Source organism: Mytilus edulis, chromosome 3 (assembly GCF_963676685.1).
Source record: "Mytilus edulis chromosome 3, xbMytEdul2.2, whole genome shotgun sequence".
Taxonomy (NCBI): Eukaryota; Metazoa; Mollusca; class Bivalvia; order Mytilida; family Mytilidae; genus Mytilus; species Mytilus edulis.
In genome coordinates this window covers 34,732,174-34,746,546 of record NC_092346.1, presented here as the reverse complement: position 1 = coordinate 34,746,546, position 14,373 = coordinate 34,732,174, and the positions used below count along the sequence as shown (strand labels likewise).

At 32.6% G+C, this 14,373-nt stretch overlaps 1 protein-coding gene across 2 annotated transcripts in view; it reads left to right on the top strand.

The window, feature by feature from the left end:
* Positions 1 to 13,712, top strand: part of LOC139516304 (microfibril-associated glycoprotein 4-like) — a 67,412-nt gene extending 53,700 nt beyond the window's left edge. For both annotated transcript variants that reach the window (XM_071306341.1, XM_071306340.1), the window contains exons 4-5: positions 8,922 to 9,086; positions 13,098 to 13,712. In XM_071306341.1, the coding sequence (XP_071162442.1) occupies positions 8,922 to 9,086; positions 13,098 to 13,339 (407 nt within the window). In that variant the 3' untranslated portion in view covers positions 13,340 to 13,712. The remainder of the gene's footprint in view (positions 1 to 8,921; positions 9,087 to 13,097) is intronic.
* The last annotated feature ends 661 nt before the right edge of the window (positions 13,713 to 14,373 follow it).

Below are 14,373 nucleotides of genomic sequence, written 5' to 3'. Positions count from 1 at the left end.
TTTTTATAGTTTTTGTTGAGGGTAAAATGTTCTTTACAATGTTGTATTCGAATATCAACTCTCTTCATTACTGAATTAAAAAAAGAGTCCAAAGATTTTTTGTCAGCTTTTTCCCGTTTTACCCATTTCAAACAGTAGGCGCGGAGTGAGTCGTTGATGATATTACGACACTCATTCCAGTTAATAGTTGACGGGGGACGATATTTAGGTCCTTTACTGAGGAATGATTTTAACTCTCGGTCGCGAACGATGTTAAGGTCTCCTGTTATAACATGGGAAATTGGTCCATAGGTGTATTCTGAATTACTGCAATTACACGACATAGGTGTATTTTCAGTGATATTTACATCTTTACACAATTGGCTATAATTAAACACATATTTTCGGGTGGATTTCTTGTAAATATAACAAATGAGAGGGAGTTCAGTATTATCAAAATATCCAGGAATTTGGTCTTTAACAGAATGGTCGTTAAAAATACCGGCAATATTTACAAAATCAAAACCTTTATTGACATACTTTATTTTAATAAAATGTTTTTTATGATCTTCAGGGCGATCAATTTTTGGAAACAGTTTAGAATAACAATATGCCATTATAATTTGGACAATTTCATACTTAGGACTGTAATATGAAATTGTGTTGCAATCCTCTAAAATTTTATTTAATTTATTTATAGGTAAAGAACAAAGCTTGGTTAACAGATAATGTCTGCCGTTGTTTTTTGAAATGGAAATTAGGTCCGAAATATTTGTATGGTTGGTCCGAAATTTTCTTTGATTGCGATTTTTTCTGCGTCCATGAGAACGATTTTTACGAACAGTTTTAGAAACTATATCCAAAATGTTAACAGAATCGGTTCTTGATATATTGCCAATTCCCATGATATTATCATTAAGACCGAGAGGGTAGACTGTCTGTAATTTTTTAATCCAATTTAATTCATTTATTTTTCGTGATCGTACAAACTTGGAATGAGATTCACCAGGCTGCTTATTTACTACTTCTAAAGGTTGAACTGTTAAATATTTAATAGGATGACTGTGCTTCTTAAGATGTTGATAAATGATACTTTTGAATTTATTGGGTCTTTTAAAACGATACAGGTGTTCTTGCGTGCGTTTAGATAAATATCGCCCAGTTTCACCTACGTACTGAATACCGCATCCCGGTTTGTTTCATGTGAGTAAATAAATAATACTGTTTGTTTTTCAAGTAATATCAGTTTCAAAATTTAGAGAAAATGTGCGACCATTAAATGTGGACCTTACTGTATTGTTGGTGGAAAGACGGGGACACGTAAGTCATTTTTTGGCATGACACTTATCGATAGAAGGGTAACCACGATTTTTATTGTTAAAAACGTTAGCTATTGTAGTATTTTTAGATAAGCGATTCTGAAGATTGAGACGTGTAGATACCCTTTGAACGAGTTTAGTATTTAATATTTTTCCATTTCTAAGCTTCATATTTGTTTTTTGGTATGTAGATTTATTACAAAGGAGCAAAGACTGGCGTCCAGAATATGAACCATCACACAGTAGATTAAATTGTGTAAAAAAGATAAAACTGTTCGGCTCAAGACGTCAAATGCTTATTGTCATAAGTTACCCGACAAATTTAACAAAAGATAGGGTATATCAAGGTAGCGACTGACGTCTGACTAAATAGATGAATGGGGCTGAATATTAAAATACTACTTTTTGATAGATATTACTAAAGTAATGAACATAGAGAAGTTCTCGCTCGGACACACACTCCATAATCTAGTATAATATAAGAGCATAAACCTTAAGCACGGGGAGGCACTCTACTGTCTCCACACGGCACTAAAGACAAACTCTGTAAAAAATAAAATTGAGAAAGGAAATGGTGAATATGTCAAAGCGACAACCACCCGACCATAGAGCAAACAACAGCCGAAGGCAACTCATGGGTCTTCAATGTAGCGAGAATTCCCGCACCCGTAGGTGTCCTTCAGCTGGCCCCTAAAATATGCATAATAGTACAGTGATAATGGACGTCATACTAAACTCCGAATTATACACAAGAAACTAAAATTTAAAATCATACAAGACTAACAAAGGCCAGAGGCTCCTGACTTGGGACAGGCGCAAAATTGCGGCGGGGTTAAACTTGTTTATGAGATCTCAACCCTCCCCCTATACCTCTAGCCAATGTAGAAAAGTAAAAGAATAACAATACGCACATTAAAATTCAGTTCAAGAGAAGTCCGAGTCTGATGTCAAAAGATGTAACAAAAGAAAATAAATAAAATGACAATAATACATAAATAACAACAGACTACTAGCAGTTAACTGACATGCCAGCTCCAGACCTCAATTAAACTGATTGAAAGATTATGTCTTCATCATATGAATATCAGGTACAATCCCTCCCGTTAGGGGTTTAGTATCATACTATCATAAAATATATGAGAAGAACATAACCCGTGTCATGCCAACAACTGTTTTTTTTAGAAATAAATGTGTTTAGTTCCGATGCAAAGACCCTATCAGTGAATCAATGTTAAGGCCAAAATATGCAATCTTTAATGACCTGACAACAGTATCGTAACTATATCCCCTTTTAATAAGTCTATTTAAAGGTTTTGTTAGTTTCTGAGGAGAATACTGACATTTTTGTGCTTTATAAAGAATATTTCCATAAAATTTTGGATGTGAAATACCTGAACGTATAAGATGTCTGCATGTTGAGTTATATTTACGAATTATTTCCTTATACCGGTGATAAAATTTAGTAAATGTTTTGACCAGTTTGTGATATCGAAAACCCTGGTGTAATAATTTTTCAGTAATACATAAATTTCTCTCGCTAAAATCTAATACATTGTTACATACACGAGCGAATCGTACAAGTTGAGATATATAAACACCATAAGATGGTGACAAGGGAACGTCACCATCTAAAAATGGATAATTAACAATAGGAAATGAAAAATCATCTCTTTTATCATAAATTTTTATAAAATAAATAAATGAATAAAATAAATATTTAATTTAATTATATCTAGTACGAACTAAGATTGAATTTAAAAAAGCATGTGGCGTGTCCTTGGTGTTTATCAAAACCACTAGTTTCCAACTAGTCTGATATCTGTTTACAAAGGCTTCATATGGTACTATGTGGTATGTGCTTTATTCACTGTTGAAGGCCGTAGGGTGACTTATGGTTATTTATTTCTGTGTCATTCCGTTTCTTGTGAAGATTTGTCCCATATCATACCACATCTTCTTATTTATATTGGTTGCATGTACATAGTACAAATTTATTATCATATTGAACTCGTTTTTGTCCAAAAATGTATTGCTCAAACGTGTTCTTCATGTGATAATAAATTTAGAAAATTAACCATAGTAAACGCAAAAGATATAAACTCTGTCCAAATACGTCTGTTTACATGCAGCTTGCAGTAAATAAGTTTGGTTCCACGTAGTAAATATTTTTTATCTTATGGAATTAATTTTTGTCCTGAAATATATTGGTAAAACTTTTTCTTCATATGATAATATTTTTGGAAATGAACCATAGCAACCGAATAAGATAATCTTTGCCCAAACAGGCGATTAACTGGAAACCACAAAATATACCAGAACTTGTGAAAACGCTCCACGAACAAGATAAGCTGGAGTTTGCAGACTAAGACGAGCACTGTGCCTGCTGCTTGGATATTTTAAGTGCCACCAATTGTTGTATCAATGCTAGCTTACAAAAAACATCTGATGAAAAAGATCGCCTTTTTCAAAAAACGAATGAAAGACATTGACAAATCTAGTTTGACTTCAATAAAATCAAAAATAGTGACAAGTACTCTGTTTGACTTTACCATGCCATTACCTCAGAGACTTGCCAAGAAATCATGTAAAAAAAAAAAAAAAACAACAACATATGGTTGCTCGAACACAGACACGATTTTGAACATTTGTATGTCTGATCTATGAAATGTAATTTAAATAACTGTAATATATATATATATATGAATTAAAATAATTAAATATATTTATATTTAAGTAATTTATTAATATGAACATCAAATAAAAAACCCGACATCTGACTGTCCTTGTCACTTCAGTTTCAGTTAGGAAATGCTTAAACCAAATGTTTCCATTATTGGTTTGTAAGCTTATATTTATAAGTGAGATTTCAAGTTGAGTATCTTGCTGTTTGGATTACATTTGGTAGATTTATTGCGCTTTGAACATTAATATTTTGCTAAAATTTCTTAATTTCTAACCAGTGGTAAAGGACATTATATTGTCAAAGCAATACTTTCAAAAATTGCATGTACCTTGACAATAGGTAGAATGTGCTACACTAAAATAAACACGAAACGAAGCTATGTCTTTTCATACCAGTGCTTTGTTTATTTTTTATTTTAGACTTTTAATAGTTTGGAGAAATGATTTACACTGTTATAAATAAAATATTAGAAATTTGATTAAAATCGGTGAACATGAATTTGACAGCTAGTGCCCCTTTAAACCTGGTTTTATAGCTAAACCTCTCAATTTTCCTTATAAGGATCTCTGAAAGATCCAAACAAAAACTACCCAACTGTCACTCTTCCCCCAAAATGCTACTGTGTATATTTAAATCTGTTGAGTCTTGTCAATGAGCAAAGACAGTCATGACAGTACTGAGAGTGAAACAAAGCCAAGCATGCAGTTATATTCCCATTATAAAAATGAACATTATTAACATAATAATATGTAATTTTCTACATAAAATTATTTTATATATCATATGATTGGCTGTTATTGGTGATATTGGTAACCATGGCAACTGTTGTAATTATTCTTAATGATTGTAGTTTAGAGTTTATATATTATGCTTCTATGTTTGTTCATAAAGTTTTGGAAACAATTGAGAACATTGAATATCCTATACTGCAGAATTCAAGAAATGATAACTCTGTTTCCAAGGGGAAAATAAGTTAACATGGTGATAAAATTCAAGAGAGCCCACTTAATGTGTTATCCATTTCGGTCAGGTAGTATTCAAACTTTTTTTCTACAATGCTATCCATGCTTTACATATTTTCATTTTTCGGAAAAACACACGAGAAAGTTTGATAATTTCACATACTGATAACTTCAGGATTCTGGAAAAATTAATGTTTTTTAGTTAGTATATTTTACAAAAAATCTAAAAGTCGGCGTTGAACTGCAATATTAACTAAGCACTGAAGCTAAAACCAAGTTATATCGATGTAATATATGAAATATCTGAAAAAAATATTGATTTTATTCATAATCAGGCTCTCCGACTAAGCGTTATCTTTTCAGAAATCTACATGTATGATTTTTGTTTAAAATAAACCTACCCCCCCTTTTTTCCCAAACCTTCGGTTCCAACCCCAATGTTACATGATATGTCACATGTGTTGAAACTTTTGAAAAGAACAGACAAGACGGTGAATAAAGCAAAGCATGAAGTCATATTCCAATTTGAATATAAACACCCTCTATATATGTATTTTGTTACATACATTTCTATTGATACATTTTAAAATAGATGTTGCTATGAGTTATATGTATTTCCATGGTAACTATCGAAGTCAGCAAATCTTAACGATATTAATTTAGAGTTAGCTTATGCTTATATGTATTTTCGTTTATCAGCTATGAATCAATTCGGTACATTTAACCTCTAACACTGCCATATTATGCAAATAAAACTCCGTTTCCAAGGAAAAAATCGGTTGCCATGGTGATAAAACTAAAGAAAATTGTCACGCATATATCTATTTAATTTGGTAAAGTAGTATCCAAACTTCATAACTACAGTGCTTACTATGCTGTACACAGTTGCTCTTTTCTGAAAAACAGCAGAGAAAATTTGATAATTTCGCAAAAATCCCAAATTCAGAAAAGTTGAAAATATGCATTTTTTGGCCAAATTCTTCCAAAAAAATACAAATTTGGTTTACATGCAATGTTAACTAAAATGAAGCTTAAACCAAGTTTTATCAATGTTACATATGAAAATTAACGAAAGATGCTGGATTCTACTCATAATCAGGCTCTGAATTGTAGTGATTTAGCTGATTTTTGAAAGATTTTACTATGCTTCACAACAAAAAAATAGAGTGTCCGTTACCATAGCAACCACTTGTATTTTCCACTCACATTCTTTTTAACAGAATTCAGTTACTGCTTCTTCTAGGCCATTTATAGATAAAATCAGAAACCCTCATAATTCACAGGTGTATGGCACTCTGCCTGGTTCTTTTAAAGAGCTGTACTTAACGACTTACTAGTCTCGAATGAATCAAATATATCTTTCGTATTGCTCACTTTTAACAGAACACATAAGTGCATTAATTTATATGTGACATTAGTTAAAAATCAAAAATCGAAGAAAATATGAATCGATTGAATTTTTAAATACCAGTGGCAAGTATTACAAGCATTTTTGTACGAGAAAAAGTCAATGGGATATAAGTATAAATTCTGCTTTGTCGACACACATATCAATATTTTAACGTACTGTATTACAAAATAACTGCCGAAAAAGTAGACCATCGAATCGTTCAATACACCAAAATTAATTGTAACATATGGTGGCCGGTTCAGGCCGTTTCGCGTCTTCGTATTCATATTATATAGGGCGAAAACGAAAATAGTGAAGTCGAAAACGCGAAAAGGCGAAATAATTTTACTTTATGATTTCGCGTTTTCGCGATTTCGCGATTTCGCATTTTTGCGTTTTTGCGTTTTTGCGTTTTCGCCTTTTCGCGATATACATGTAATTATAGCATAACATTTTAAACATAATTGGAGACAAGACTACAAAGTATATGTCATTTAAATGATTATCATATAAATTTCATATCTGTGACGTACTTATAAATATTTTTAAATGTATACAGCAACACATGGCTAGGCTTCAGAATGTATGTCCAGTCTCATTTTATCAGCTTCTGCAAATAAAAAATACAATACGAAATTTTCATCCTCAGATAAGTTCTTTATTCCAAAACCAAATACAGAGTTGTATAAGTCTTGTTTCTCGTACACTGGACCAAAAGTATGGATGCTCTTCCTAATTCAATTAAAAAATCAAATTCAGTATCAGAAATTGAACATAACTACACATCAATGTACTTTTAACATTACCATGATATTTGTACTGTATTGCCATATCATAATTGCTTTTTGTATTTTCAAATTTTATTTAATGTATATTATATATCATTATTATTGAAAATTTATTGTTTATTTTTAATGTAATTCTAATTGTATTTAGAGAGCCTTACTGAAAATTGGTGTAATTCAAATAAGTTACTCTCTCTAAATAAAGATATCATTATCATTCTTCTTCTTCTAATTTTTATTTTTATTATTACTAGACAATTCCTTTACATTCTTTGTTGACTGAACAAATTTTAAAACAGATGCATTTATATAAAATGCCTTTGAATATACAATTTGCTTAAAGTTATATTTTGGTCATATTAAAATAAATGAAATTAATCATTATAAGTATGTTACTTCAAATACACAATCTTTCATTTCATGCTCTTTTTGTAAATCATAAGACACTAGAGTATCTTATGACATGTCTTATGGTCCTCTAAGGACTATCCAGACCTCGGCAAAAACTTTCATAGGTTGATCTAAGCAAAGATATCCTAAACCTGTCGCAAGTTCTTTTAGTTCAAACAAAAAGTAACCTGGATTTATGGAAAATTCATGTAAATGTAGTATGTGTTTCCTAATTACTTAACGCATTGATTAATATATCAAATTTTTAAAAATGGAAATTTGTTCATCTACAGGACACACAAAGGGGACAAGGGATATAATGTTGAATGCGGTAGACAATAACAATAATCCTCCCCGTGTCAGAACCAGATGAACAAAATAAATTAGAAACTGAATCCGGTCATATAACAAATGCATTTTAAAAATGTCAAAAATATGATTCCAAGCAAATTGTATATTCAAAGGCATTTTATATTATACAAATGCATCTGTTTTTAAATTTGTTCAGTCAACAAAGAATTTGAAGGAATTGTATAAGTTTTAAAATATTTAAAGTACGTCACAGAAATGAAATTAATATGACAATCATTTGAATAACTACTTTGTAGTCTTGTCTCCAATTATATTTGAAATGTTTTGTTATTATAACATGTATATCGCAAACAGGCGAAAACGCGAAAAAGCTAAAACGCGAAATCGCAAAACGAGAAAACGCGAAGTAGAAAACTCGAAAACGCGAAGTGGAAAACGCGAAAACGCGAAGTCGAAAACGCGAAATCGGAAAGAAAAAATATTTCGCCTTTTCGCGTTTTCGACTTTGTGTTTTCGCGTTTTCGACTTCGCGATTTCGCGTTTTCGCCGTATAGAATATGAAAGGCGAGAAGGCGAAAAGGCGAAAACGCGAATTGGCCTTAACCAGCCACCATAGTAACATCTAATAATGTTTCTGTCAAAAAATTGATAATTTTTTATTATTGTGATTTGTTTTTACATGTTGATTACGAGGGGATTCTTGATTGGTTTTAAACGGTGGGCATTTATAGAGTACAAACCTAGATTCCGTCAAATTACGAATGTTTATACATAACTAAGTGAAACAAATGTTTTATTCAGATTTGTTGATGTTACAGACATAAGAATTATTAATACCAAAATAGTCTAAAATAAACTGCAAACATACGGTTATAAAACACCGGATGCAAAAACCCGGGTACATTTCAATCATGTTCGACTTAATGTTTAATATGTGTATTTACTATATGTATGTCATGTTTTGATCATCAACGAAGGCAAATAAGAGAAAGCAATTCTAGATTTGCACTTAGGGGAGAACGTTAATTAAAATATTCATCTATATACATTAGACATTTATTTGATTTCTCTTTTTCTGTGACTTGATTTTTCGTTTTATAGGTAATGATAATCTTCATGATTTAACATCTAAAGGAAGTTATGAACTCAGGGTAGATCTGGAGGGTTTCAGTGGAGATAAGGCGTATGCCAAGTATTCTACCTTCAACATTGGCGACCAGTCAACCAACTACATACTGATTGTAAATGGCTACAGCGGAACCGCAGGTAATATTTACATTATTTTCATTTACTATGTGACAAGGAACTTAAATGATTTCTTAGTATTATCTTAAAGAGGGATCTTTTTTTAACAATCACTGAATCAGTGTAGGACAATTTCATACTCATATTGTATCAATAGACAGAAAATATAAAATGATACATTTTTCGCAATTTGACTCGTTTTTTATATTTAAACAATTGATACAACATGGCTATGCTTGTTTTCCTTTCTTCACATCATAGAAGAAAACAAGTTAAAATTTACGTTTTAATTTTGTTACGTTATTTTCAACAAAAAGAACATTGTAAGTTGTATTTACGGTATAAACAAAATGAGCCAGTACAACACTAATGGTCTGTAAGTTAACAGTATACATTTAGGTACCACAAATTATCGCCAAATCTTCAGCGTTACAAAAACGTCCGAAAAAATACAACTTCATGAAAAAAGTCCAAGGACCGTTATACTGACAAAATCGATCGACAGAAACAAAACACAAACCCGATTTGTAAGTCCGCATTATAAATTCATACAATTTCTTTTTAGCCAATTGTGTAAAGATGTTAATATCAGTGAAAATACACCTACTTCATGTAATTGCAGTAATTCCGAATACATTTATGGACCCATTTCCCATGTTATAACATCGTTCAAGACCGAGAGTTAAAATCATTCCTCAGTAAAGGATCTTAATATCGCCCCCCCGTCAATTATTAATTGGAATGAGTGTCGTAATATCATCCACAACTCACTCCGTACTTACTGTTTGAAATGGATAAAACGGGAAAAAGCTGATAAAAAATCTGTGGACTCTTTTTTTAATTCAGTGATGAACATAGTTGATATACGTAGTCAACATTTTAAAGAACATTTTACTCTTAAGCCTCGGTCACACCTTACCGGATAGCACGAACGGACGCCTAACGGATGAAAATAAAAGTTGTCCGTTGACAAAATTGTTATCCGTTGGGAGTCCGTTGATGTACTGACCGAATAAAACGGACGTGCAACGGATGCCTAACGGACACACACCGGATATGCAACGTACGAGAAACGGATACGTACCGGACAGAACGGATGTCGAGCGTACATCCAACGGACGAGTACCGCATAAAACGGACACCTAACGGAAGCGTACCGGATAAAACGGATGAACCAGATATATGGAAAAATTAAAGGCGACATTATAATACATGTTAACCGCATAAATATTCAAAATGTTTCTGTGTAACTTGTTTTGGTTTGTTCTTCAAATTGCCGCCATAGGGCAGTGTTTGGCCTGAATAAGAGCTGCTTGATTGTGAAGACGTGCCTTTACCCTAAGATCGTTTATGAATAATAAGAATTCACAACCCTTAATTAAGAAATCTGACATATCAATAACTGGCATTTCTGATGCGGAATTTTCAACTGGCATTTACCGTTTGAGATCCGTTCATCATCCGTTTTATCCGTTATACGTCCGATGGCGTTTCTCATTCGTTCAACAACCGTTTTATCCGATAAACGTCCGGTAGAAGTCCGTTGGAGAATTTATCTTCCAGACCTTCAACGGATGTATGACGGACAAGTAACGGATATAAAACGGAAACGAAACGGACGAGTACCGTACAAAACGGACGCTTAACGGACGTTCAACGGACATTTTATCCGTTGGACGTCCGTTCAAAGTTTTGAACATGCTCAAAATTTTCCACCGGACAGAACGGACGTCGACGGGTAAAACCTACGCTTAACGGACATGCAACGGATATGGACGGACGTCTAACGGATAATAACGGACGTCTAACGGACATGAACGGATTGAAAAAAAGTTATCCGTTAGGCGTCTGTTCGAACTATCCGGTAAGGTGTGACCGAGGCTTTAACAATAACCACAATAAACCTATTTCTCGTATCAAACATAAACTAAAAGAACTAGCCAAGGAATTTGTTTTTGTCCCGGCCGATAAAGCTTCTAATAATATTATTATTGTTTGACGTAAATTTTACATTTAGGTTCAACAAAAAGAAATCACCAATTCACCAACATTCCAACTGACTCCATTTTCAGAAAACGATATCTGTAACAAACATAAACTTTTAGCTACCGCTTTACAAGCAGAACCAAAAACAATGAAAGTCCCAACTGTGTATTGGCTTCCGAAGATACACAAAACACCTTACAAATATAGATTTATCTCGTCTTCAAGCCATTGTTTCACTACTAAATTATCTATTCTTCTTACCAGTACACTTGGTACAATCAAAAACCTGATAATAAATTGTTCAAATAAGGCCTTCGAAAATATTGGAATTAATTACTTTTGGAGTGTCAAAAACTCGTTGGAAGTACTTGATAAATTGCATGCTTATGTTGGTGATTTTGAATCTGTTCAAAGTTTTGATTTTTCTACCTTATATACCACATTGCCTCACATTCTCATTAAGAAAAAAATCACACACCTAATTAAATGGGCATTTAAAAAGTGTGAATATATATTCTATGTCATTTTTTAGTAGCAATAAACAAACAAATTATGTCAATTGGACATGCTTTGATACTATATCTGCCCTTTTTTTACTAGATAACATTTTTGTTCGACCTGTTTTTGTATTGCTATGAGTTACAATGTATGACAAAAATCAGCAAAGACCCATCGAAACAACATCTGATACACAAATTTAATATTACTTTTAGATATTTGGATGATATTTTGGCTCTCAATAATGACGACTTCAGTATGTATACTAAAGAAATTTTTCCTTTTAACTTACTTTAAATAAAGCTAATACTAACAATGACCACTGCCCTTTCCTCGATCTTGATATCTATATCATTAACGGAAAGCTTAATACTAAAATTTATGATAAAAGAGATGATTTCTCATTTCCTATCGTTAATTATCCATTTTTAGATGGTAACGTTCCCTTGTCATCATCTTACGGTGTTATATATATCAACTTGTACGATTCGCTCGTGTATGTAACAATGTTTTAGATTTTAATAGAGAAATTTATGTATTACGGAAAAATTATTACACCAGGGTTTTCGATACCACAAACTAGTCAAAACAGTTACTAAATTTTATCATCGGTATAAGGACATCATTCGTAAATATAGCTCAACATGCAGACTTCTTATACGTTCAGGAGGATTGTGCCTGATATTCATATGATGAAGACATAACTTTTATATCAGTTTAATTGAAGTCTGGAGCTGGCATGTTAGTTAACTGCCAGTAGTCTGATTTTATTTATGTATTATTGTCATTTTGTTTATTTTCTTTGGTTACATCTTCTGACATCAGACTCGGACTTCTCTTGAACTGAATTTTAATGTGCGTATTGTTATGCGTTTACTTTTCTGCATTGGCTAGAGGTATAGGGGGAGGGTTGAGATCTAACAAACATGTTCAACCCCGCCGCATTTTTGCGCCTGTCCCAAGTCCGGAGCCTCTGGTCTTTGCTAGTCTTGTATTATTTTAACTTTTAGTTTCTTGTGTACAATTTGGAGTTTAGTATGGCGTTCATTATCACTGAACTAGTATATATATTTGTTTAGGGGCCAGCTGAAGGACGCCTCAGGGTGCGGGAAATTCTCGCTGCATTGAAGACCTGTTGGTGACCTTTTGCTGTTGTCTGCTCTATGGTCGGGTTGTTGTCTCTTTGACACATTCCCCATTTCCATTCTCAATTTTAATAATGTTCGAGCCCTGATCAATACCAAGAATAATAAAGAAAGCAATTACAACTGTTTGATTTCAGAATGACAGACTGACGGACAACATATATGCGCCGACCAATTAGCTGCTCTTTCATAAAATTATCATAATGTTAACATATTCTTATATTCAACAAGCATTTATTTACCTTTTTTTGTGTATGAATAATATTTAAAAGCTTTTTTTAAGTCAATATGTCGAAACATCCATCAGGAATGACAATCTATAAATTAAACTGCAGTGTTATGCTGTCTGTTTGAATCTATATCAATGTCGATTGTACGTTTTTTAATTTTAAACAAACATTAGGTGATGCTCTCGAGTACCATAACAAACAGGCTTTCTCGACCAAAGATAAAGATAATGACAGCGATAGCGGGAGGAATTGTGCAGAAGTTTACAAAGGAGCTTGGTGGTACAACAACTGTCATGAAAGTAATCTGAATGGGCTGTATTTGGGAAATAAATATGATGTCAAAGGCATGCGTTGGATGCAATGGCAGGAATATCAATTAATGAAGACAACATCGATGATGATACGTAGGATATGATCCTGAAAAAGACAGCTTTCATTTTGGAAAAAATGAAATCATTATGTCGATTTTACTTACTTTGTGAACTATAAGCTTTTTTGTTTACCAGTGATGTTCACTTTAAAAGATGTTGTAAAACGAACTTTATGATGTTAGTTTAATTTTTAAATATTTCTAAAAAGGTCTATATTTCTGTTGATGACCTGTTTGTCCCCGCGGGTATTACCAACCCATAGCTGGTGTTTTACGGAAATTGTTTGAATGAAATATGCTGTTACATAATTCTAAATATTAATTCAAATCAAGAATGTATCCTCCTTATGCTCAGTTCTGATTTCTCGATTGAAATGTCATTTATTATTTTTTATCAGCTCATAAACGCTCGAATAAGTTTTGGTTTTTCAAATGATTTGGTCTCAATCATCACTGAAAAGAAATTTTATGATCGAATTATACATCTAATGCAGTTAAATTGATGTCGTTAATATCATACATAGTTTATATCGATGGTTTTCTAATGGAACGACTTATGTGTACACAATTTTGGCTACTGGACCTCGATTATTGTCCCATTAACCAATTATATCCATTTCGGTTGTTTAACCAATTTTGTCAATATAACGGAACTATTAACAACTTTCATGCAAGTGTGAGATTTAGCTTGCTGTAAAACGAGGTTAAGTCTACCATTTTCTTTCATCGAGAAAACAGCTGTAACATTTAACTTACATGTCAGATGTTTTCAATTCGTTTCGTTGGATAATGTAGTCTTATATTTGGTGTTTTAATGTTTCATGGGTTTCCCACTTTCAGAATAAACCTAGGAGTTGGGTCTTTTTGTAATATTTCTCTTCTTCTCAACATGTGGTCGCACGCGTACCCGAAACAGATTATTCTTTAACAAGATATGTGCGCAAGGAATCATCTTGTAATAACATCTTTGAGATGAAAAACACGAACATACATGCACCTAAAACTTGTTAAACACGGACAAAAAACATCTATTACAATGATTAATAAATATTTTGGATAAAAAATATCCTTAATCAGTA